General features: G+C 37.3%; 2 protein-coding genes across 3 annotated transcripts; both read right to left on the reverse strand.

Moving 5' to 3' along the window:
• Positions 1-464: 464 nt before the first annotated feature.
• On the reverse strand, positions 465-4,166 carry LOC126798355 (uridine nucleosidase 1). Its single transcript, XM_050525298.1, has 9 exons — positions 3,845-4,166; positions 2,655-2,770; positions 2,470-2,529; positions 2,011-2,193; positions 1,782-1,886; positions 1,322-1,418; positions 1,124-1,231; positions 892-1,027; positions 465-810 (listed from the first exon to the last, which is right to left on the reverse strand). Exons 1-9 carry the CDS (start codon positions 3,945-3,947, stop codon positions 702-704), a joined length of 1,017 nt encoding a protein of 338 aa, XP_050381255.1. The 5' UTR covers positions 3,948-4,166; the 3' UTR covers positions 465-701.
• Positions 4,167-9,058: 4,892 nt separating this feature from the next.
• On the reverse strand, positions 9,059-13,716 carry LOC126798383 (transcription initiation factor TFIID subunit 12). 2 transcript variants are annotated; one of them, XM_050525334.1, is made up of 9 exons: positions 13,207-13,716; positions 12,808-12,972; positions 11,661-12,218; positions 11,271-11,345; positions 10,543-10,621; positions 10,393-10,457; positions 10,134-10,169; positions 9,817-9,990; positions 9,059-9,326 (listed from the first exon to the last, which is right to left on the reverse strand). In XM_050525334.1, exons 1-8 carry the CDS (start codon positions 13,708-13,710, stop codon positions 9,850-9,852), a joined length of 1,623 nt encoding a protein of 540 aa, XP_050381291.1. In that variant the 5' UTR covers positions 13,711-13,716; the 3' UTR covers positions 9,059-9,326; positions 9,817-9,849. The 2 variants fall into 2 exon arrangements, with proteins under 2 accessions (XP_050381291.1, XP_050381290.1); XM_050525333.1 differs by having other exon boundaries at positions 13,198-13,716.
• Positions 13,717-27,641: the final 13,925 nt, after the last annotated feature.

Raw genomic sequence — 27,641 nt, forward strand, 5'->3', positions numbered from 1 at the left:
AACTTCAAAGGCTCAATAATATAGAGCTAAGGTCGTCTATGTTTTCATTAAAGCTTAACAGAGATCGAAGACAAAGATGCATGGTCTGATGACTGATCTTATCTCCACTCACATGTCAAGCTGATCTTTTTGTTCTTCTTGATCCACAGTGGTCAAGTCTAGCTTATTATCATATTTTTCATCATCTCCAAGTCTTACGTTGCATTAAAACAACAATAAAAATCTGAATTCAGTAATAATATCTTCTCCACTTAATGTGAAAATCAATAGAATGCATATTAAGTGGAATTGATTTTGTTACTAAATGAGAAGGTAATAGAGATGATTTAGAAGGTGGAGGTTGATGCTATCGTCGGTGATGGCCACTTCGGATCCATCTGCAATCCACTCAAAATGGCGCGGCAGAGGGGGGATCTTCCTAAACAGGTAGTAGCAGCGAGAAGGATAAATGGCTGAAGAATAAATTGCACAGAACTTCCAGTTGTATTTTTTCACTACTTTTAGAAAGTTTTACAGCTGATTTGGTAACATAATGTTTACGAGTTCACTAAATGTAAGGTTGATCTAGGCATCTAGCTAGTCCGCAAGAAAATGTATCTCTGCGAATGACTAGAACATGAGGTCACCCTTTCTACATTTTTTTTTTATTAATATTGACACCATTCTGATTGAAGTCGCTGAATCCCAGAATCCCACAGCTCTCACGAAGACATCAGTCGATCTTTTATATAATCAAGGACTCCATCCACGTTGACTGTCCAAGCAACTTCAACAGGAGAATAGCCTGTCCATGGATTGCTTGAATTCCAACTGTAACAGAGTGGAAATCGGTTCAGGGAAACAATCGTATATAGTAGAATTAATTTCATGAAAAATTTAATATACTCGTACTTCTTTAGTCCTTGATCCATCAGTGTATGCCCAACACAGATGCCCTGAGTCTCAACCCTCACAACCCCCTTCTTGTATGTAAAGAGATCAGGACGGACTACTGCTACAAAACTAACAGGGTCATGAAGGAAAATCCCTGAAATGCACATATGTCAGAGATTCAAGTAGATGTAAATATCATATGATATCATATTGGTAGCAATTTTCAGTTCATCACATATATTAAAATTACCATAAACACCATCAGATTTCACATGCCAATCTCTGTAGAATTTACATGTGTCAGTGATGAACTGAGCATGCTTTCCTTTTGATTGCCGCAGTTGAAGGAGGTCAGAATCTGAACCAGAATAAAGTTATAAAGTCAGAACGAAATTATTACACAATTCCCCAGCAAATGAAAAAAAGGAATGATGTAAACAAGTCCCACCTGTAAACTTGACTTGAGTTGTGATATTTATTCCAACAACAGTGATGTTAGCCCCAGAAGTAAACACAACATCTGCTGCTTCAGGGTCTCCATATATCTGTAATCAGCATTGGTGTCAATATGTGCAGTTTGTTGAGATGCTACAGATCAGGTACAATAGAGTAGTTTCCTACTTTTCTACTTAGCACTAGAAGTCTATAATTCTGGATCAAAATATCCAGCCACATACAATCACTATGATGGAACAATTAAATTAGACTATTTACTTTTGGTGCAATGTTAACATCCTCCTTTTGTGATGAGTTAACTAGGATAGAACAACTAACTGAATGTACACAAGCCAAAAGTAGGCTGGAGGGATATAGCATTTCAGATAAAACAAGAAATTATTTGCCGAAGTTAGATTTACTACTTGTCTAAAATCATTTAGGACATCAGGGCAGAAATAGGTGACACTTACATTTGCTTCAGCAGCAGGATTTACATTTCCCAATGCAAAGAAAGCACCCCCAAGTACAACCACCCTCTTCACCTTTTTTGCAAAGGAAGAATCCCTTTTGATTGCCTGAGCAAACAAACATTAATTGATCAGAAATGAATTTGAGAGTAGGAATATAACCAGAAAAATAAAATAATAATAGTAATAAATAAAAAGGTGGCCGGGGGGGAGTAATAATACTTCAAATTACCATTGCCAAGTTTGTCAAAGGGCCAAGGGCAAGTATTGATACTTCACCAGGATATTGAGACACAGTATCAACTAGAAATTCAGCAGCATTCTTCTCAATTTTCTTTGTTTCTGGAGGAGGTATAAATATGTTCCCCAATCCATCGGAACCATGGACAAAGTCAGCAACACGTGGCCTTCCACCCTGTTTCCAGAAATCAGTGGTTTTGATAACATCAATTAAATGTTGTAATAGGAGAAATAGGCTAGAGGCATGGGAAATAGGTAAGGGTAACAAAACTATTACGTGAGTGGTCAACTAAAAAGAAAACAGGTGATAAAAACTACAATCCAAAGGTGTATCTCTGTCAAGATTCTCATATAAGCCCAAAGTCCCCAAGGTTGATGTCATATGTGACCAAACTCAGCTCAAGAGAAGACTAAGATGGGTAAAGTAAGATGTACATATAACATCAATTACCTTCAGAGGTTCATGGCTTCCCTCCGCCACAGGCAAACCTGGCTGTCCTGCGATCTCACACTATGCTTTGCACATTAAGCATACTAGTTTGATCAAGAACAAGCTCAAAATAAAATTAAAATAAATATATGATTTATCAATAAGAAACTAATTCACAAGGATGGAATTAGTACAACAACACATACCAGAAGCAACGCATTGCGAGTGGCATCTTCTGTGGTAACATTACCGAATATTGTTGTCAAGCCCAAGATTTCCAACTCCGGAGATTGAAATGCCATTAAGATTGCCATAGTGTCATCTGTTAATTCACAATTGAAAAGACAGTCATTACAACTCTTAATAAAAATATAAAAACACATTGCAGTCTGGTGTATCAGATATCCACAGACCAACACATCTTCCACTCAGTCGGTCAGTCCAAATTCATAGTCCTTTTTCATTATTTGAATCCCTTCTCTGTCGTAATTATAAAACTATCTAATCCATCTTATTATAAAAGGCAAGCAAATACATTGAGAAGAGCAGCACCAACACCACCCCCACCCACCCTATCTCTATTTTCTAAGTTTCTTTTTGGTGCCCTTTGCAGAAGTAGTAAAAGATGTTCTTGTGAAACTTTCGACAGGTACCAGACGTACTCTAATTTCACTACTTCCCCATACTCTTCAAAAACAGAATGAACATAAACAAGAAGTAGACACCTAAAAACCCAGAAAGTAAGAAGAAAAGAGAAAAGGCAGATTATATAGCAAATTTTCTCAAACAAGACCACTAAAACATGAGCAGTATCCCAATATTACCCTTCGCTACCAAAAAATAACTCATAATCAAACATATGACCATGTCAAATTCGTCTCCTTTCATTCTCATCAATTCTCAGTGGCAAACCAAACTAATCAAAAGAGGGTCAAAAAAAGTCAAGACCGCCATAAAAAATTGATATCAACCAAACAAATAATCCCACAATACAAATCAAATTCTTGATGATGTATGAATTAAAATTCTCACGCTATCACGCCAAATGCATAATCACATCCAAAACAATTAAATGTCGTATAAATCAAGAACACCCGAAGAGAAAACTCTGTTTGGCTCAACTCAAAAATGCAGAACCAAGAAAAATAATCGATAAACCAAAGAAAGGTGCAAGCTTAGCACCAATATATACCAATTGAGCCAATTTCAACATCCTAATCCAACCAAGTTCCTCACTTTGCACAACTCAAACCATCAAACAAGACTTACCAAGCATAAAAATCAAACCTTTACAAACTTTACCCCCCACATTTTCTCAGCAATTAAACACAGAATCAGGAATATTCACACAACAGTTAAAAAACAGCAAAAAAAAAAAACGAAACAGAGAGCTAACCGATTCCAGGGTCAGTATCAATTATAAGCTTCTCACGCTTCAAATTACACCCCAAAACGGCGTCGCTTCCACCCTGGACCACCGCAGCGTCGGAATTCGTCATCGTAAACAAGCGCTTTCGATCTCTTTCTCTCTCTCTCTCTCTCTCTCTGAATAAAGATTAGGATTGACAGAAAGAGAAGGAGCAATTGCACTCGAGATTATATTATATAATGTGTGTGTATATGCGCGTGTATATTGTTATATATACATCAACATATACATACACACAGAGAGAAAGAGAGACGATGGGGAATTGGGGTTTCGATGAAGACGAAGAAATTGAGCTCACGCGAGAGAGAAGCACAACGGTGATTTATATATGGGTTTTTGTTTTGGTGCCCGAAGATGATGTAGGGGGGCATCTGCATTTGGACCAATAAGAGATAGACGAGTGGCGTGTCTTGTGTGGATCTGACTCATCTAAAGCTTGTCCTCCAGTGTTCTTGTTTGGGAATTAATAGTTTGATTAAATTAGTGGAAAATACAATGTCAGGATTGTTCCGGTAATATTAATCCCCGGATAGGTATGAAATTCGGGTAACAAACTTCTACGGATAGTGATAAAGTGATTCGGAGTTTAGACGTGAATACTAATTGAGAATAAATTGAGTGATCCAAATTTATGTCAGATTTATATCTCAACAAGCCACAATAAAAAAATTAAAAAATTCTAGGATCATGTTAATCTTTCATTTGAATTTTTTTTTTTCAGGATGACGAGACCTAGCAGAGCGCTGCTAAGGTTAGGGGGTGGCGGTCGTGGGTGGCTTAGCCTTTCCGATAACCTCCCTTATTCAACTAAGGGATTTCCTTAGGTTCCTCTCACAGGATCGGCACTAACGAAGGAAGTCCGGACGACGGGGAGGTCTTTTTCCAGGCTAGCGGAGCGGATCTGGTCTACTGTTGGGCAGTTGGAGAAGTCGCAGGGTAGGGCTACACCACTTTGGGAGGTCGGATTGTTTAGCCGAGTCGGTAGCATTGAGCAGAACGGCGGGGCTCGGGCTTTGCAGTCAGAGGCGCCAATGTCTTGGATCCGCACTTGGGATCTTGGTCTTCGGTCATTGCAAGACAAAGCCATCTCCTGGTGGTGGGGCCAGCTATGGTTTATGCGTCGGCGATTCGTGGCTAGGCTGGTGTCTAGTTTCTCTTCGTGGGCAGTCAAGCAACGGCGCGATTCTGACCATGGTGCGATGATTCCGGCGTGAGTAGGCGGCGACTGGTGGAGTGGGTCTTGTCCAGAGAGGCGGCTGGCGGTTTTTGTCCCTTCAGGAGGCAATGCTGGGCATGGAGGAGCTTGGGTGCCCATTGCTCTTAGTGGCCTGAATAGTTTAATCTGGACCTTTTTGGGCTTAAGTGATGCTTGGGTTTTGAGGCTCATTCATTGTTGGGCTAGGATCTGGGACCTTGGAGAACTTCAACAAGTGTTTTGCTATGTTACCTAGCTCTCTTGTTATGTGTGGAATTTCATTCTAGGGTTTGCAACATTGAGATTACTTAGGCTTCTCCTCGGTATTTTCGCATGGTTCCTCGATGGCGCACAAAGACATTTCATGTTAATGATGCATGCCTACATTTTGCACTCTTCTTGGTGACTGGCTTCTCTGATTCTTTAGTGACATTTATCTACGTCACTCCTCAGAGATTTAGCATAGGAATAGTTAAAGCTCCAGTTTATGGTTTTGATTGTTCTACACATTTCAAATTATATCATAGCTCGCGAGGGCGGAATATGTTCATGTTGTTTCATACATTTTCTACTATTAATATATGACTTTATGTCAATTCTCAAAAAAAAATTTAGTTTACATCGACAAGATATAAACCTTAATATAGGATTTTGTACAGGTACATTTTCAAATTTGAGCAGAATGGCGTGGCTATAATTCCTTGATAGAAATTTTGTTTTTGTTTGAACCAGATTAGTGTTAACTTATTCGGAATTATATAGAATTATCCTTCTTCATACAAGATAAGATGTTGTCACAAACAATACTTACTGAACCCCTTTGGTTTTTTAATTATCTTCACGTTTCATGAGCTCCTTAAAAATAATAGGAGCAGAGATCATGAATGAATAGTGGAGCCAGGAAGTTTGGTGGTTGGTTCCTTTCCAAGTACTTTTGTGTTAAAATTTAAAGATCACCATCAACTTGTTTGACAGAAAAATATATTGCCATCAACTTTCTGTTTTTTACTTGTTACCTTCATGTTTGGAACAAAACTATGTGCCAATTATTCTAACTTTTATGGTAAAAAAATGTCTTGTAGAAGAGCAATTCATACTTATTGAGCGGAAAATTCTAGTACACATGGATGCATGCTATATATTTCATATTTAACGGTTCACATTATTTTATAAGTGAAGTCAGAAAAATAATATTTTTTATCAACCGTCGAATGTGTGATTTATAATCTGCATTGAAATGTATAGTGGATTAACCCGGGTATCCAGAAGTTTCACATTGATTATAAAAAAAACCTGCACAAGAATTTCAAACTCTTGGACCGTGACAGTTTTCACATTTGGCATGTTTTGAACCTTGCTTTTTCACTATTCTCCAAAAAAATGAAAACTCCTTACTTTTTCACATTAACTAATGCGTAGCAGATTAGAGTATTTCTTTAGCCAAAATCGCATCAATATTTAAGTAGATCCCAATCTGACCAACCTGCAAAATGGGTTGAACCAATAACTAAAATATCTATAATTTATTTGATATTTTCGCAAAAATTTCCATTTTTCGGTATATATATATATATTTATTAGTTATTACATATTAAGTATTTTTCGATGAAAATGTTCGAAATTTTCCGATATATCCGGAAACTTTCAAAATTTCCCGATATTTTCATAATATCACCACATATCAGGCAAACTTCAAATAAAATAAAAAATTATTGATTAGGAGAATTGAACATCTGATCCATCCTTTTACAAGCACAAAGTTATAGTCAACTCTACTACACCAACTTATTGTTATATATGACTCTTTTATTATATATTGCATTACATGTCTCAACATTTACCTAAAATTAAAATAAAACCGAACTAGTTGTTGAGGGGAATCAAACCCCTTTGGTCTAGGAGGAAGCAATGATGGACCTTACCCTTATGGGGAAAACTCAACATGCCTTATCCACCATATTTATTCTCTAATGAGATGCAATCAAGTGAAAACATATGGACACAATCTGATGCACAATCTTCACAAAGCTATGGTTATGTTCAAAGTCGAGAAATACTTGATCTAAACGGGAATTACCAGTACCACAACCCACAGTTAATCACCCACGACCCTTATAGTGGCATCAATGGTCTAAATATCGCTTATCGGTATCGTATCGGTCGATGGGTAAAACGATATATCGGAGATATATCGATATATATCGGTTTTGTCAGATTTGCTTATTTTTAATCAAATTTATAAAACTATACTTCAATATGTACTAAATAAACTAAAAAACGGTACTAAGTACACTAAAGAAAATAAATACTTGATTTTGTAACAATTAAAATACACGAAAGACACCTAATAATAAAAAATAAGTATTTAATAATGATTATTTAGGCTTGAAATTCATCATATATATTTAAAATATATATAAATTAAAAATATATATGAAAAAATGAAAAACAAATATAAGTTTTTCAAAAAAGAGAGGAAATAAATATTAAAAAATAAATAAAAATTGAAAAAATAAAATAAAAATCAAAGTTTGACCGATATTTTACCGTTGACCGATATAGTCAACCGATATGGCGATATCGTATCGTTTTCTAAATATCGCCGATATATCCGATATTTAGAACACTGGGTGGCATATAAGTTAGTATATGCAAAATTAGAAAGGTGAGGTATCATTTAATGACTGTTCTTCACAATATACTCAGAATTTTACTCAAAGACATGATGAAGATAATGAATATTTTGTACCTCATAAATCATTTATGTGGTTCTAAATCACTCATGTAATTTCATATTTAATGTATATTATATGTAAATAAGACGTGATGAGTTAGTCTCCCTTTGGGTGTATATATATATATATATATATTTTTTTTTAAGTAGATTTTTGATAATGTTCGACGATTATTTCACCTCAAATTATTATAACTCACTATAAACTAAGTTATATAATAATGTTTTATGACATATAGTAGATAATTGATCAAATAAACATTTTTTAAAGTTTCATTCAAAATTTCCATGTTTTTATATACATTTTCATTAATTTACTTAATTATTTTTTAAAATCGAAATTCAGCCGAAATTTCTATCAAAATTTACAATTTTCGGATGCTCGATATTTTCTCGCCGAAATTTTATTCATTGGGTTGAACAATGTGATGAAAGCACTATTCCACGGGTGATGATAAAAGCCACATGATCATGGTCGAGAGAGCCACTACATTATTGAGTCTAAAAGTTCGTTGGAGTATAGAGTAGAACTTTACCACGACTTTTAAAATATTATAACTATAATAATGCAGCGATTTATCCAACATTTGAATCTAAACTTTTAAATCTAAATTTTCACTAGAAGAATAAAGATACCCTCATTTAACTCATCAATTTTCCTTTGAATTATTTTTTGCTAGTCTTTGTTTATTACAATTTTTTACATTCAGACATGCTGAAAAATGTTTTGAATACCATGCTAACATGCTTAGGCGACATGCGGAAAACATAGTTGTAAGGAAAAATGTGACAATAATTTGTAATCTTGTATGCAAAGACAAAACCATGTGGCAACACATGTCACATGGCAAAGCCACTTTTCATCATGTTGGGGTAGTTGGTACCTTCGTTACCAACCAACTTCTAAGGTCCTACTTTTAACCCATAACCTTATTATCGTCTACATTTAGTGGACTGCTACGCCTCAACAGAAAACGACTAGGCTGGAACTGACAAGCCAATTCGAATTTCGTCCCCGGAGGTGGTCAAACAGCAGGCTACAACAATAATTTGATTTTTCAAAGCATAAGATAAAAGAAAATTTCCGCTTCCATAAAAACCTAACGGGATTCCAGAACTGTGCATCTTTTTTTTTTCTGAGTGCAACTGCTGATCTACTTACAAAATGGAATTTAAAATTGTAATGATTTTTCATGATTTCCGCTGATGCATTACAAGATCTGATTTGCTCTGCTTGGAGCCAGAACAAAGCAACATATAACGTTTTTCATGTATTATCCTTCACGTTCATAAATCTTAGTTAACCTCATACAAGGCAGTGGGCGTCTGCAAAAAAAAAAAAAAAAGGTTAAGAACCCGCCGTAAAGTTTTGACCACACAACAGGTTGGTGTTGATTCATGAACCAAAAGGGTCGGGATGTATCAATCAGCTTGTGCAAGTCGTAAACTTGATTTCAATCCACTGTTCGGAACTCGCAAGGGCAGCTTTTTGGCCCACAGCCTGTATCAAAACTTGCCGCCTGCACAAACAATACAACCATATGAGAAACAAAGTAGCAATACTGTGAGAAGACAATGGTGACAAGTATATGACTAGAATTCTGTAAATGGACGTAACTGGTACACTGAAATGTTTCGGCTCAGAAGGATAAAAATAATTCTTTGAGGCCACAGTTTTAATCAACACAAAGAAAAACCGAGGGTCCTATCGCAGAAAAGGAGTGTTCTAATTGAACCGCTAATCTAGCCTGCAATATATTCTGGCTTCAACAGTTCAATCACTCCAAAATTTACTGAAAGCAGACATCACAGGCATCACAGAGTAAACACAACATGACCTCACCATTAAGAGCAAACATTCTGAGTTTTTCTACTTCAAATTCGTATACCACACCATCATGCATAAAGGGAATAACAAGTATCTCGACAAAGAAACCTAGAACCTCACTGGCTCAATTACAAGTATATACAAACACAAGATACAAATATATAATTTAGTATTTACCTTACCTATTTTCATTATGAGATATACTTGAATCAGTATCAAGTAACTTCACGCATTTTGTTACTCTGGGAGCTTATATTGGCAGGCGCTTTTACCGGACCACCCTTCGCATTTACAGTAGCTTGCCCTGCCGAATTCCGAGTATTTGCGGTCTCAGTAACTACCATAGACTTCTTAATCTGTTGAAGGGAAAGAAAAATAAGAATAAAAAAAAAACACGGCAACAAGAGAACAAGAACTTATATTATGCATTACATAGCCAACTCAAATTCACTTAGGTAACATAGATTTCCATCACATGGGAATACAAGGCTAAACTTACAGCAGCAAGACGCCCCTTGTGAATATCATTTGTAATCTGCAAAGCCATACAATAAAAATTAAAAAGAAAATTAAAAACAATCACAAAGTAATCAACTATAATGGAAAGTATTCAGAAAAAAATAAAAAATAATCAGAGTAATCATCTATAATGAAAAGCATGTGTAAAGCATCATTCCCATCAACCCAATAAGTAGAAGGCTAGGTACTTCGAAAGAAACAACAGAGAAAAGGAAACCAATTGAACAATCCATGCTTACCGGTTTTCTGAAGCCCTTAATCTCATCACCACCAAACCCAGGAAGAGTTATATTCCAATTTTTTTCTGTGAGAACAAATGGTAAAGATGATTAAGCACTAGTGCACATAATATGAAATAGAAAAACATTGACCTCAACAACATAACTAACCAAGGTGTAGGAGTATGTCTTTTGCTTCCAATGTAGTTGATTTCCGATGCTTGGCTAGGGAGCAACTAAATGTTGTTATCTGCCCATGGGAAAACAAAAAAGCCTGAATCTAATATACACGACAAATATAATATAAAATAACCAGAAACACTTCTGATACAGGAACTGATTAATCATTGTAGAGTGTTAGACAAAAACGAAAACCATGTTTGACATAAGCAAACAAAAGCAAGTACCGGCTAGACCAACATTTAATCCACGAAGCAATTACATCATGGAAACCCAAGCCTAATTCCAGCCAAACAAGGTCTGACATAAATATCCATAAGTTCAACCAAAATTACAACAAAGTACAGTTTTAAAATTGAAGAAAGAAAGGGAAACGAAGAGCCCTGAACATTGGGTTTTTTCCCAAAATTATGAGAAGATTCACTTTGGAATTGCCACCATCCAACCATAAAACCTCAGTTAAAAAGGAGAAATCCTTCTTAGAAGCAAACCGAACCAATATGAAATCTACTCAATAATCTGCTGATTTTCAGATTTTGTCAAGACATGCATACTTTCAGACTATAAGAACAAACTCGACAAGTAAAATGGTTTAGCTACCTACAAACAGGTGTAAATCATGAAATTCTAACTTAACAACACTGTTTAGTATAGACAATCGATGCAGATCCATTGAGTGCAAGAATTAGAAAACTCAAAATGCCATCCCCACTACTTACAGATTCTACAAATTCATCTGCAATGTCCATGAGAATGTCTTCAACATCTGGATCCAATCTCTCAGATGGATCAATCTGTCAAAAGAAGACAATCAACCAGTCATTGACAAAGGGAAAAAATAAGTACAAAAATTCTAAAGGATACCCAAATATTTAGATATGACAATTGGGTTTTGGAAGCAATCACCTTAGCTTAATGATAAGTATCTTTGAGGAAACACGGATAACAACAATATTAGAGCTGGCACTTAATATGCTTAAGGCAGTTATTCCCACCTTTAAAAAATAAAAAATAAATGCAGTATGTGCATACTCTCCGGCATGAAGTTGAAACCCATTGAAAATTAGCTTATCCTTCATCAGAATTCAAAATATGCCAGGATGCCTCACCTGATTTACTAGCTCATGAATTGTTCTTTTACTAAGAATTCTGTTACAGGGTTCCTCAGTTTCTGCACTAGTGATTCTATTCTGCTGTGCTGATTGGACTGTGTTAGGCTGTGCTACTGCAAGAGGGGAAGACTTCTGGTTTACTGGGACCTGGGCCCTTGTATTTTGTTGCTGACGAGGTGAAGCTTGTGGAATCCTTGGTGGTGGAGTTTGTTGCCCAAAATGATCAAGTCCTTGATGTGAGGAGGAAGGTTGTTGATGCTGCACTGAGGGCATATGCTGTTGCGGTGAAGCTGTAGGCATGGGTCCTTGCTGCTGTTGCGGTGAAGTCGTAGGAAGGGGAAGGTGTTGTTGCTGCTGCTGTTGCTGAGGAAGATGTGATCTTTGCAGCATCGATGTTGGCACCATTTGCTGCCTATACGGAGAGGAGGGTATAGGAGGCTTCCCTTGTGATCCAGATAACCATGGCTGATTATGAAGTGGTACACCTTGAGATGTACTTGGTGAACTAGGAGATCCCAATGATGAGGCTCTTGAAAGATTATGCCCTTGGAAATTCTGCATACATGAAATGGAATTAGCAGATGTACTAATACAACTGGAAATTAAAACCTCAGTCACCAGATTCCTTTTTATAATGCACCAACAAGAACATAGCTATAATTAGCAGGGGCAAAAATTAAAAGAAAATAAATAAATTATCATGGTCCGACTTGAATTCAGAGAAAAATGAAGACAGGATCTACTCCCAACTCCCAAGAGCTCATTACGTTTACACAGTAACAGAAAAAGAAATGATGACGGCTTCTGCTTACTGTTGATAAATGAAGAAAAACTCAACATATATGTTACATGTACCATCAGACTCTTTAAAGACAATGCAATTGTGGTTGCAAGACAAGTCATCCAGGGTTTAAGATACCAATGTCACGCACAGATATGCAACCACAAACAGTACATTGAACTAAGAAAGAACAAACACCCAAGTGACCTAACCACATCTACTTTTCAACAAAGCCAAAATGAAAACCTAAGCATCCAGACACTATTATCATGCCTCACATGATATATCCAACTCTATACATGTCAATGTAGTACAAACTGAAAATCGCAATAAAAAACTACTGATTGACAACTAAATACTGACTTGTGTAGCAGGAGACTGATTACTTGGTGCAGAAGCTGGTCTAAGAGGAGAATGAACAGGTCTCTGAGGATGCTGTGGAGAAATCCCTGCTGGCCGCATTTGAGGATTCGAACCAAGCGAGCCAGTCATCCCCATTCCCTGCATTCCCGGCATCGGCGTCCTCACCTATACATTCCAATAACAATCCAATCATCAAGAAAGTCAACCACACAATGTACAATTAGAAAACTAAGTAACTAACCTAACACAACAAATTCCAATTCAATTGATCACCCAACACATCAAATACTCAATATAATTACCACACATTTATCTGCAACACCTAAATTTTGAAAACCCTAAACCTAAATCAACAAACTGGCAGCAATACAATAGTTAAAAGGAACTAACCGGTCTCACCTGAGAAGCATTGGAAGAATTGGCGGTGGGTTCAGGCACACCAATACCGCCGCCGCGGCCGAGGCCGCCGAAGTGGCCGTACGATGAGGTATATGGAGCGGGCTGAGGGGGAGGGGTGCTAGGGTGGTGCGCGGGAACACCGATGGCAATGCCGCCCCTCGGAGGAGGCCCGGAGACCGACGGCGCCGGAGGGGCTGAGGAAGCGGAGGGAGAAGGGGAGACGTAGTGGTGGGAGTAGTGAGGCGGCTGCGGCCATGGGCGGTTCGATGCGGGGGAAGGGCGAGTCTGAGCGGGAGCTGGGAGGGACTGAGGCGGTGGTAGTGATGGGGTTGAGGGTTTAGGGTTAGGGTTTGGGGATGGAGGGATTGGGGCGGGGGTTGAAGAGGTTGAGGTGGAGGGCTGCGGCGGAGGTTGGGATTGGGGTTGTGGTGGTTCAGAGGAGGAGGGGATTGGGGGAGTGGTGGTGGAGGTGGAGGTGGAGGTGGTGGAGTTTCGTGGGTCCATGGTGGATTTGCGGGGGGTTTTGAGAGGGAGGGAAACATGGCTCTTTCTTTGGATTATGTTTGGGTATTTATCGGGGACCTTAATTTGGAAAGGTCCATTTTTTATTAAACAATATAAAATAGTGGCGCAGTTATTTCACAAGAATAATGTGACACGTAAACGGTTAAAAACGGTCCGATCAAACAAACGAGTACATACAAATGAGCAATTATTTATGTTAAGTTCAGTGGAGGATTGTAACTTAAAGTCAAACCAATGAGCAATCGTTGGTGTTAAGTTTAGTGGATGAGTTAGGATGGGCATCTTAATCGTTTTTAAGAAACTTTAGTAAGAAATTAAAACAAATAATTGATGAATAATTTGAAACGACACGAGAATTATAAGAATATTAAAAAGACGAAGAAAATAGTAAAAAATAAGGATGAGATAAAAGAAAAATACCTAATTTAAAAACAAGATCTCGAAAAGAAACGAAAACTAAAGTATAAGAGATATCAAGACATATCACATTACCACTAATATTGGGATACATACGATTACGCCTAATAGCTCACTAGAGCAATTTGCCATCAATTTGGTGTTTCTTCGGGCATGTCACTTAATTACTCAATATTGATGTTAGTATAGACTCTTAGAAGAGCATTATTTCATATTATCATATTAAATGAATTATTGCTATAAGATCCAAATGTTGCAAGAGGAGGGAGATGAGAGTAGGCTCATCATGAGTCAGGTTAGAGCCAGCCCTACCCTAAATTTTAGGGTATAAGGTAGAGTCGAGTTAGGTTTCAACTAAGTCAACATAATTTAAGATCGAGCCGTGTTAAGGCTCCGATTTTCAAATACTTACCCACCCTAAAAGCCTATTCTTTTGGGGCTAAGAAGGCGGGTCGGGCCAGCCCTCCTAACAAGGCTAAATAGGGCCGAAAAAAGCTATGATCGACATGCCCGAAAGAGTATGACAAGATTTAGGAATGGCTAAATGATGAGGCTTAGATGGGAGAATGAAAAATTCTATGTAGAAAGTGATTAATCAATACAGTAATATTAAGGATGTAGATTCATGATGAACTTCACAATGTGATATATTATTGTAGTGTTTATAGCTTCTGTCACTGCAATGACAATTCACTGTAATTACATGAATGTTTTCATTGAACAAGAGTATCAATGTATTCGGGGTAAAAATCCTAATTTGGAAATGAAAAGCAAAAGTTAAAAGAAATTGAAGAAAACTCATATATATATTTTCATAGATGGAAAATTAAGGCTACAATTGAGACTTTTTTGTATCACTCAGATCTACTAACTCTGCTACGTGTTGACATGACACTGAATATCTACTAACCTCCTTTAACAACCTTAACAGACTTGATTAACTAACTAACATGATTCATTAAAAGAACATGAGCCGAGCACGAGATCACTGACTCAACAACTCATAATTGACTCAAAAAACCTAAAATAAAATAATTTAATGACATAATAAAAAATTTTACCTAAATTTTAGGAGGTTGTTCAATTAGAAATATATAATTTTTTTTATGTCATGGCCAGTGTGTCTGCCTTCAAACTTTCATTAATGAAACTGTCGAATAAAAGGGAGGACATGAAGCATAAACCCCTTATTACAAAAACCTAACATAATATCAAGATCCTTACAAACAATTTCCCAACAAATCAACAACTAGCAAAGAGTACTACATTAATGACGACTCCATTTGCTTTTAGATAGCGGTGATATGGTGGAAAGATCACTAGATACATAATCCAATCAACAATGAAGTAGTAATTACATATCCTAATGTCTAATAAAACAGCTCTCCAACTATGTTGTCACCGGAAAGTAAATCCGACGACACTTAGTTTCACCTTGTCACTAGGCGGTAACGACCATTTAACGAATGAACCCGCCGCCTACCTAGAGCAGACAAGATATATTGAGCGTGCACACACACACACACACACACACCCGACTCGTCCTACATAACTATCGTAGGAATTTATTAAACAATAAATTAGACGAAACCAAAATAAAAATTAAACTTAGGGTTAAGCCCAAACCCAAACATTATTCCAAAACACAAAGATACCAATGGCCTCCAATTGAGCCTGCCCGACCTGACTGTGACCGTCGACGGAACACCCATAATGCCGTCAACCCACGATTGTCGGACTACTGCTATCAACGACACTCCAATGTTGCCACTCCCATAATGAGCACCACCTCTAGCAAATCCAGAAACCCTTGATCTCATTTGAAAACCACACCCCAAATTAGATCTAGATCTGACCCAATATGCGCCTCCAAGTTGACAACCATCGTACCACCACCACACCCACATGACTGCTCCCCTCCGCCAACAAGTTTGATGAGCTAAAAACTAAACCCCAAGTAGTAATCCAATCTCCTTGTTCCTGACGGCCATAACTACTCTGATCTAATCTCAAAGGTGGAGACAGGCACAACACCAACAAACCACAAGGGATCAACATGGCATGTCCGACAACGGCGATGGGCTCACCGGCAGACAAGAGACGCTGTACTTTTTTTCCCTTCAAGCGCGTGAAGCGTGTTCTCTCTAACTTCGAAGCTACTTTAATATTATTATTAAATATATGATTTTTTTATATTCTAAAATTTATTAAATTATATGAAAAATAACTACTTGCACAATATTATAAATATTAACACAGAGGATTTAGAGTTGATTAAGCAACAATGCAATTAGTGTGTGAAGTGAGGTGAGAGCATCCGCACCGACGAGCAGGAGGAGACGAGCTGCTCGCCCAGTCAAGCGAGAGGAAATGCTCGTCCGATCGCTCGAGCAAATTTTGCTCCGACATTTACTCGTCCGGTTGGCGGAGCCCACCGCCCGTGGGTGACGTCAAGCACGGGCGAAATTTTTTTATGTTAGGCGCGTGCCATTTAAAAAAAATAGCGAGCAAATGAATGGTTAACACGTGTCTCACCGATTGGCCAACTGTCCAATAAATCTAGGCCTTCCATTTTGAATCAAAAAATTCAATCCAACGGCCAGAATTAATTGGCAACGGCTACTATTTGATCATAACGGAAATAAAACCAAAAAATTGTAAAAAAATCCCAAAAATTTCAAAATTCTCCCAAAAAATTGCCTATAAATACTACTTCAATTTGTTATGAACTCACACCAATTTGTGCACAACAAATTTCACATCTTCCTCCATCTCCTCTCTCATTTCGTTTAGCATTTTTTTCCAAAACAATGGGCACCCATTGACTTCATTCTAAAGATTTACAAATGTGCATTTCTTTTGTGCGTCATAGCATTGATGAATATGACGGTAACAAACAAAAGAGGGACAAATTGTGGGAGACAATTCATGGCGATTATCTGCAAAATTGGGTGCTAGCACCGGGTGAGAAACCTCCGAAGGAGCCGAGGACCCGAATCGTGCTCGCTTCTCACTACAACAAGTTCAAGCTACTCTTGCGAAAATGGGGCGAATGTTTGGCGGCATCACGACAACGTATAGCTAGCGGCACTTCGCTAATGGACGAAGTAAGTACATTATTTTATCATATATTATAATTTTTATTTGATTATATGAATTAAATTATGTAATTTATATCTAATTTGTTTAAATATATAGCATTGTTTACATATTTAATTATTTTAATATATCTAATTTTGTTTACATTATTTGTTTTATTTAATTTGTTTAAATATGTAGCATTGTTTATATTATTTGTTTTAATATATCTAATTTGTTACATTATTTGTTTTATCTAATTTATTAAAATTATGTAATTAAATAACTACCTAATATAAGTTTTTTACATCAGGAACGACAAGCTCAATCATGTTACTATAATGCCAAGAAGAAAAAGTTTACACACTTTGAATGTTGGGAAGTGGTTAAAGATCATCCATCTTTCGTTGCGGTGCTACCTACTACTTCATCTCCATATGCAAGTAGTTACCACGGTACTCCTTCCGCAACTGAATCATCTCCAACCATCAATTTGGATGACGACCAATTGAATGAGACACCTTAAAGCAACACGGCAGCTCCATCGAGTCCACCTAGACCCTTGGGAACCAAGGCGGCAAAGGAAGCTAGGCGCCAAAAGAAACAGGGTAAGACTTCTATTGAGCAACGGGTGGAGGTTTTGCATGCCATTGCAAGTGACCAAGCATCATGGCATACCAAGAGGCTAGCCCATAATGAAAGTGAGCTTAATTATTATGCGGAGTACATAGATATTCAAAAGCGGAAAGAAGCAAGGGCGGAAGAAGAGTTACGATTGAAGAAACAAGAGAATGACACAAGAATCATGACAATGGATTTGGAGGCTATGACCCCAATCTCGAAAAGGTATTTTACCAAGAGGAAACTAGCAATCCTTAATGAAGGAGAAGCTAGTCAAGATCAACCTACCGATGAAATATATTCGGATTGTTATCACCTAAGTCGCGTGCTTTTTCCATAGTAGTTATAGTATTGTACTAAGAATAAATCTGGGCTTGGCTCGTCATTTTATGTAATTTAAATTTTTCGAGAAATAAAATGTAATTTATTTATTAAGTTGAAATGGAAATACACATTAAATTAAAACACATACTGAAATTAAACAGAAGCTTAATAATTAAACACAAACATCATGAAAACACACAATAAAACATATTTAAAGTATTTCACCGGTTTTCCACTCTCCAAATGTGTTTCACCAAGTCTTTCTGGAGCTCTCGATGGATGTAAGCGGATTCGAGATCGGCAACACGGTCGTGAAACCGTTGTATATTAGCTCCATCTCTACTGATTGGCTCAAAAAGAACTCGATTCCCTTGTGCATTCACTGGCCCATCATAAACCCGGAAAGCCCTCGATGGGTTTTGCAAGTCTTCTTCTTCTTCCTCATCATCATTCTCATCATCCACATACTCTTCCTCAACAATCATGTTATGCAATATAATGCAAGCTAACATGATGGTAGTCATTACCGATTTGTGGTGCAATGTACAACTATGACGTATAATTCCCATCGAGATTGTAAGATGCCAAATGCCCTCTCCACATCTTTCCGGTATGCCTCTTGTTTCTTTGCGAAGAGCTTATCTTGCGGCGTCTGGGGATTGGAAATTGTTTTGACAAATGTAGAGTACCTTGGATATATTCCGTCAGCCAGATAATAAGCTGTGGTGTACCTCTGTCCGTGGACTTCGTAGACGATAGTTGGGCCTCTTCCGGCAAGGATCTCTGAGAACACATTCGATAGGTATAGCACATTAATGTCATTTTTAGCTCCAGGACACCCAAAAAAACTGTGCCATATCCACGTATCATACGAGGCCACTGCCTCTAGGATAACCGTTGGGCGACCCTTTCGGCCCGAGTATGCCCCTTGATAGGCGGTTGGGCAGTTCTTCCACTCCCAATGCATGCAATCGATGCTTCCAATCATACCTGGAAAACCTCGGCATTCGGCTTTAGCTAGTAGTACCGTGAGGTCTGCCGGTGTTGGACTGCGGAGGTATCTTGGACCATAGAGATGAACCACTTGGCTGCAAAACTCTTTCATACATTCCAGGGTAGTCGATTCCCCCATACTTGCAATTTCAGTACACTAATCTGTGGCTGACCCGTACGCTAGCATTCGTAGAGCCCCGGTCATCTTTTGTTGGGGAAGTAGCCCTAGCAAACCAGTGGCGTCTTCTCTTTGATGCCAAGACATGTCGTGGTTGCAGAGGTCCGTCATGATAATGTTGAATCGGTCTATGCACATCCTGTACCTCCGACGAAAGTCTTGAGCGTCGAAAATTGGACGTTCGATAAAGTAATCTTCCATGAGATTGCGTCCCCTAGACAGCCTCTGACGTGGCTTATTCGGTTTTTACCGCGACGTGAACCGCTTGGTCGTATTGATTCATCATCGTGTTGTGCTTCCGCTATGAGCACCTGATTCACGAATGATTGCTCCATATCGTCATCCTCTTCTTGTTGACGTTGTCTCCGCCTGAAAAAATTATGGAAGCTGAAAGGATTCATCAGAGTGATGAACAAGGAAATGTTGCTAAGTGTTTAGATTGAATGATGAGTTATATGCTCGGATTCTTCACAATGGTGTGAGTATAGAATGATTGATATTAGACGTTTTTATAGCAAACTGGTTGAAAATCTTATCAGAAATTTGGTCCAATTATTTTTCCGACAGTGACACGTGTCAATTCTCTACTAGTCGAAAATCTTATCGGAAATCTGCTCTAATTATTTTACCGACAATGACACGTGGCAGTGACACATGTCAATTATCTATTAGTTGAAAATCTTATCAGAAATTTTGGATAATATCGAGCGATAATAACACGTGGCACATTATTATTGGTTGTAAATATATCTGGTAAAAAAAATTAATTATTTCACAACAAGACAAAATTGAATTGCTCAAGCAAATTGTAAATGAGTGTGTGAAAAAATCGATTTGCTTGAGCAAAATATGAAATCGATTTGCTTGAAGCAAATTTTACTTCTGGCCCTACCATTTGTTTGAGCAAATCCAATTTATGGGTGTGGATGCTCTGAGGTGTGGTGTGAGAAAATCAAATGCACCAGTTGGAAAACATGGGGCCACGGGAATCCCACGTACATGGGGTAAGAGCCGGGGTAAAACTTAGCCCAAAGATTAGTTTGGATTGATAAAATTATGGGGTCCATATTATATCCACATGACAATACACATTGGTATAATCAAATAAGCTAAACTACGGGCCTTCAATTTAAGTCATTGGATTAAAATGGACAAATTTTGATGCCCACAATTAACATACTTCTTATATTAATATTTCTTGTTCAATATTTATGTATTCTATGGTACTTAGCATACAAATAAATAACTCAAAATTCAATAATCAAGTAGTAGTTGTTTATTTTTGGAAAAAAAATTATAAATAAAATGTGAATTGTAATTAGTCCTCGGATTTGTCTTGTTAGTATATTATCAAACAGAAATTCGGGTGAATAGTGGATTAGTTTGGGCTGAGGATTAATCCAACCCACCCAACAAGGAAAAATGGTGGCTAACTTACAAAATTTACATTTCCTTGCTCTAAATTTTGGCCAAGAAATTTATGTACCAAGTTTGTAAATATATATTAGTTTCTTCTTCAGTTTTCAAATTTATGGTTAAAATAATATGCTTATTTTTTTAATAAAGGGTTTAAAATAAGTATGTACTTCACCAAATCAGTTTGTGCCTCCACTACTCTTGTAAAAGAGAGCATATAGTGACGCAACTTACAACTGGTGAAGTATAGTGCCAAGCACAACCTCTCAATTGGGGAATACCGAGTTTCTGTATCCAACAATGTGCAACTGAGATAGTAAACTGCATGCTCAACCTTCTTACCTCCTTCGCCAATATCATCTTGTGCCAATAATGTTGCTATAGAATAAGTAGAGGCTGAAATATATAGCTTTAATTGAATACCAGGGTTTGGAGATCGAAGGACAGGTGGATGAATTAAATATTCATTTATCCTATCAAAAGCCTCATGTTGTTTTGACCCTCATTGAAACTCTTTGTGAGCTTGCATTTTCAATAAGGATGAGAAATATGCAATCTTCCATGCTGAGTTAGAAACAAAACGTCGTAGAAAATTGATCTTTCCCAATAAACTTTGAAGCTCCTTCATGTTTCTAGGTGCTAAAGAATCCAAGACTGCCTTCGCCATAACACTAGCTACTTGAATACCTCTTTCATGCACAATAAAACCCAAAAAGTCTCTAACGCGAACCCCAAACAATCGTTTAGATGAGTTCATCCTAAGCTTGTGCTTTCGCATCCTGATGAACACTGTCATGAGATTGGTAATGTGATCTTTCATCTTCTTGGACTTAACCACTACATCATCGATGCATACCTCCAAGATGCCACCAGTATATCATGATAAATTAGGTTCATTTCCCTCTTATATGTAGCACCTACATTAGTCAAACCAAAAGGCATACTATTGTATTCAAAGGCACCAGTGAACCCTAGACAGTGAACAACTGTTTTGTGCTTATCTGGTTCATAAATAAGAATCTGATAATATCCAGCTGTTCCATCCATAAAAGATAGCAACTTGTGTCCAACGACGACATCCACCAACATGTCCGCCATTGGCATATGATAGATATCCTTTAGTATTGCCAAGTTAAGATTACAATAGTCTATACAAACACGAATTTTTCCATTCTTCTTCCTCACTGACACTATGTTGGGCAACCACTGAGTGTATAATCCTTGCTTTCTAAACCTTTGTCTTGATTGTTGCAACTGTATCAGTACTTATTCACCGCTGGGTTTGCTAAACATGCATACCCTTTCTTAATTGGCAAATGATGACAAACCAATTATGTTTAAAGTCCTGGCATATCTTCATACTTTTCTGCAAAACAGTCACGGAACTCCTGTAATAACTCAATTAGTTCCTGTCTCAGTTCCTCATCCAAATGCTTGCTAATGCCAACCTCTATTGGTTCCTATGTGGTCCCCAAGTTGATCTTTTCTACTGGATCTTTAAATTTAGGTGGAGTATCATCCAAAGCTGCTGGTACTGGCTGAATAAACGCCTCCTCTTGAACCTTCACTAAATCATCCTTTACGCACTCTACCAGTCCCACTGATTCCTAGGCCTCCTGCTCGTCTCTATAAAGGGATAGGCGTTGGAGAAATGACGCATAAGCATGTCACTCTTCCTCTGACATGTGTGTATACATGAATGATCCTTTTGGGTTGCACGATGAAGCCAGGTCTATGTATATCAGCTTTAGTCTGTGCCAAGCCCCATCGTGTTAGCTCTGTTGAATTCACCCAACTAGATGACCCTTGTGATCCATTCCAACAACTCCAAGATGACGCATATCCCCATAAAAGTAGTCAGCTTCAAGTGTGCGTGCAGCTTCAGAGTATGGTCTTTCATCAGCCTTAACAAGCTCTGTCTGACTAGTTGTTGGATTCCACATCAACATCTCATGGTGCAAGGTAGAAGGAATGCAATAAGCTTTGTGTATCTAATCATGTCCTGGGATGATGTTGTACGTATGGAGTAGTGCATTCTGTAACAAAGAAATTCTGAAATAGTTCTGGTGGCCCTATTTTCACTTTAAGGATTAGGACCCCCAAAGTCTTGGTGAGGTTACCAGCGAAACTCCTAATTTTAAGATTACTGCTCAAAACCTTCACCTTTCGAATCTTGAGTGCTTCCACTGTTTTGACTGTAATGATGCTAACTGTTACACCACCATCTGCAAGGATCTTGTTGACCTTCTTGCCTTCCATCTCAGCTGAGACATATAATGGTTTTTTGATATGCTGAGACATTGTCATTGTTGGCTTACTGAAGATCATAAAAAGCCTCTTAAAATCTGTCAATATAGTAGGCTTCTCTATTTCAGATCCCTGCGTGCCAAGAGTCACAGTTGCAACCTCTTTAGGTGACAATCTTGTGACTGGAACCTCTTGAACATGTGAATCACTGCCTATGAACATGTGAGATGGCATAAGTCGTGGCAAAGTATATTTAGACGACAAAGTATAAACCATATTGCATTCTAAAGTAGGCTCCTTCTCTTGTTTTTCTTCATTCGCCACCTCATCTTGGAATATGCCAAACATGTTACAATCCATAACAAGAGCAATCTCTTCCTCCAACGGATCCTCATGATCAGATAGGTCCACACACGGTTCATCATGATTTGGCTCTAATGGTGAGTGAGTTGCAAACTGACTGTTAATAAACTTTGCTAAAGTTTGTTTTTGAAAAACCTCTGTAGCAGTAGCCTCATGTGTAGGCTCAATAGCTGGATGAACCATCAGAATTGCTTTTGGTTCTTTAGAAATCCTTTTTAGTTTCCATTTAAACTTTGTATTCGCTTTACCCCTTCTACTGTGCAGGTTCTTCTTTAACCTCTCTACTTTCAAGCTTCTTTGGAACCCATTTGGTAGTAGCAGAAGATGAAGCACTTTGTTCCTAGGGTGCATAAGATAACTTGTCATGCAGTGAAACTCTGTGCTTTTGTTCACTCTTCCTCGGTTTGTGAAGTCTCTCACGAACACTCTTGCGTGGAAGTGCATATCTCCATTGTTTGTCTGTACTGAGAATGTGGACGTAAGGGTTGACTCAAAGTTTCTCAATTGTCCTATTTAAATGCTATATTAGCTGGTCAAGTTGATCTAGTGTAATTTTTGCTCTATCCAATGCTTACAGCGCTCTCTTGGCCTTGCCAAACCTCGTATGCACATTCTAGTTTATGTTGACGTAGTTTCTACAGATTTCCATTTTGTCGGACGTACTAGACATTCTCTTTGACTTAGATGCAGGTGAAATATAAGGTTTTTGCAAAACATCAGGTGTTGTTGGTGGTTGAGGTTCATTCGCCCTCGAAGGTTGTCCCTTGGCTATATTCGCGCCTGACCTAGGACCTGCTCTTGACTTATTAAGCACTTTTCGTCCTCTGGAACCCTAGCCCTCTTACTTCTAGCTACCTCCTGTCTATTTGGTGGTAGATGACAACTCCTGGTCTTAGTGACTCTAGTTGTCTTCCCATATCCTTCGCCATTTGTTGTTATGCTACACTCTTTTTGGCATCGTGTGCACAACATTACAGTCGTGACACTAGCTATGGCATATCCATATTTTTTCATAGTTGACCCTTGTTCGCCACTCCTGCCTAACTCAAGACTTGCCCTCTGCTCGCTTGGCTCGATCTCCAACACTGCCACTTCCAATCCCTTGATTGGTGTTTCAATAAAGGAAAGAACTCATTTATTCATCCATTGTTGAATTTGGTCTTTAAGCTATAGACAAACAAAAGTATTGTGAGTCCAAGCATTATGAAACTTACAATACCTTTTATCCTTGATCTCCTCATCAGATGGGAAGTACTCCATGGAATGATTGCTCTATCTTTGGCGATTAGCTGATCCAAGATTTTGTGTGCCTAGGATACATCATAAGTGTATTCTTCAAACTTGGACATATGTTGTGCTTCAATAGGAGCTGTTACAAGCATAACCTCAACCATTGATACTGTGGGGAAATGATCTACATCAACCCAAACTATTGTCTTGCCAGTTTCGACACCTAACATCCATTTGGTAATCCAAGTTTGTGATTGATCCTTGAGTTTAACACAATCGGTTGTATGGTGATTAATCATATTATGAAACTTGCAGTATTTCTTTCCCTCGATCTGCGCTAGCACCCTAGAATCATGCTTCACTCTACCACTTGCGAATAGTTCATCCAAAATCTTACCGGCTTTGTGATCATTGTAGGTGTAGGAATCATACTCACGCTCGGTGAAGGCTGCCATTGAAATCCTGATATGTTTGCTAGACATTTTTAGTGCTTTAGACTTCAACGCCTACCTTCTAACTATCTCAGTTGATGCAACCTCATCACTATCATCTGCCAACCACTGACCTTCGAACTGGGAAGGCTATTGAGGCATGTAATAAGGATCGATGTGTGAATAGGTTGTCGAAACCATCTTGCCGTGAGACTGCACTCCATAACGTGATTTCAAAGTTCCTGGATGATATGAGACAAGGTTCCCTTTTAGAGCGCGTAGATCATCATCGAAATCATTGAGAAGTGTCTGATAACTTGTAATACCCCGAAATGTAGTATTTACTATTTAGTACTCTAAGGTTATTAACTTAGAATTAATTCAATTTTTCTTCTAATATTTCTCTTTAGAAACCAATGATGCTAAGGTTCATACTTTCAAAGATAGAAAATTTCTTTTTGTAAGTATTAGACCACGATTTGAGTACGTTAACTCATATTCTTGCTATACTCGATACTTTGTAATCGAGTTTAAGACTAATACTAATAGTATTATATTTTATGCATTATATTAGTGTTAGATAGTGCAAATATATTGAAAACCTTATGAAAATAAGATATTAAATTCCTTTACTTTTGTTTTTAGAATAACACATATAAATGTGTTTGTTATATCTATATATATATATAAGCATTATGCCAATACGTTTTGAACCTAGCTGAATTTTATATTTTACCCCATCACACTATTTGTTTTTTTTTCTTTGTCAACAACCACACTAACTAGTTAGGCCATCACTCAATATTAATTATTAAGAATGGTATATGAGAATTGAATTTTTATGTTCATTCTTGGCTTATTTATAGTTGTGAGCTGCTTCAAGTTTTCTTCACAATTTAAAATTATAAATTATGCAAGTCTAGAGTTCCCTTAATTGATGGAAAACTCAAGGGCAAACATCCATTTAGTCCCTAGGGTCCTAGGTCAGTATTCGTTTAGTCCCTTAGTTTTTGTTCTACTCTGTTTAGTCCCTGAACTTACATTTCCTTCTCTAAATAGTCTTTTCTGTTAATTGTTTAAATCAACTGTAATTTGACCATTTTACCCCTAGTTGAGTTTTAAGAGTGTAAGTAAAAAAAAGGTAAATCAGTACTTTAGTTAAAAAAATAACGGAGAGTTAATGGAGAATTAACGGTTTAGACTGTTTAGGTTAAGTTTTGAAGGTTTAAGGACTTTATAGATCACAACTGAAGTTGAAGGACTTTATAGATAAAGGTTGCAAACCTTAGGGACTATACAGATTTTTGCCCAAAACTCAACCATCCAATGTTTTTCAAGCTAAAATTTTAGCTTTAACTCTTTCTATCTTAAACAAGTTCTTTCTTTACTAAAGTAATCCAACTTTGGATCCACATCAAAACTTTTCTTTCACCCCTGCAACTTTAAGGTAAGTACATCTTACATCCTTATAATCTTTTGTCTTTTAAGATTTATCAATTGCATAGCTAAGGATAAAAAGAAAAATACCATGTTATGGTAAGATGTTATATTTTTGTATTTTATAACATCTAAGTTTGTCCAAGGTAACAATAGCATTAAAGTCCTCGTGAAAGATGCTTCAATTTAGGCTTTTGAATCACTCAAAAATGTTTAGAAAGTGAGAAGTTATGGCTAATCAAAGTTAGAGTTAATAAACTCATTGAAAATCTTTTGTAGCACTCACAACTTTAAAACTCATATCTCATTCATTTATTAACCATTTTCCACAAAATTTATATCAAATTAAAGTATAAGACCTCTACTTTTAATTTGAAAAGTTTCATAAGAAATGATAAAATTTTTGGTAGAAGTAGAATATGTAGACATCTAAGATGATAACTTGATGATCGGTTTTTACACTGCTACTGTGTTTGAACTTTTTGGACTCAATAACTTTGAACTGGACTATATGACTTATCTTATTGGATTTCTTACGAAAAATCCTTGAACATAGACTCCTCTTGCCTAATTTGGACGTTTATTAGTTAAGTTATCGATACAGAAAGTTGATAGATTTTGACACTATTATTTGAATGACAATTGTTACTATGGACAAAGATTTTCCTTATTATAGGAGAACTGACTACTAATCTTTTGACTACTAACTAATATTATCTAATTACTTTTAATTTAAAGTACATTTACTTTATTTACACATTTACTTTCAAGTTTATTAACTTGTTTATTTCATGCATACATTGAGTTATTGATAAATATTTATATCTTGGTGTAAGATTATATATATATATAAATTTTTTTTTCCAGTATTTAAATATTATCTTAATTACTAAACTTTGTGATATTCTATTGACGTTATTGAGTTGGATGTGTGAAGCCGTGTGATTAGTACTACCCCGTGCTTAAGTGAATTACTGATAAAATTGTTTTGTGCTTTGTGAGTTAGCCTTGGGCCATAGTCCATACAGATAGTGCACTATTATACTCATAGGAGAATTAACCTTGAGTGTACATACTTTGGTGTTGGCCTCGGTATGCCGAGGCTTATCTGTGTTTTGGGTAAACGTGAACCCTACCATGTGATTTTGTGATTAATTACCAGTTTTCTTGAAAAT

Source organism: Argentina anserina, chromosome 6 (assembly GCF_933775445.1).
Source record: "Argentina anserina chromosome 6, drPotAnse1.1, whole genome shotgun sequence".
Classification (NCBI taxonomy): Eukaryota; Viridiplantae; Streptophyta; class Magnoliopsida; order Rosales; family Rosaceae; genus Argentina; species Argentina anserina.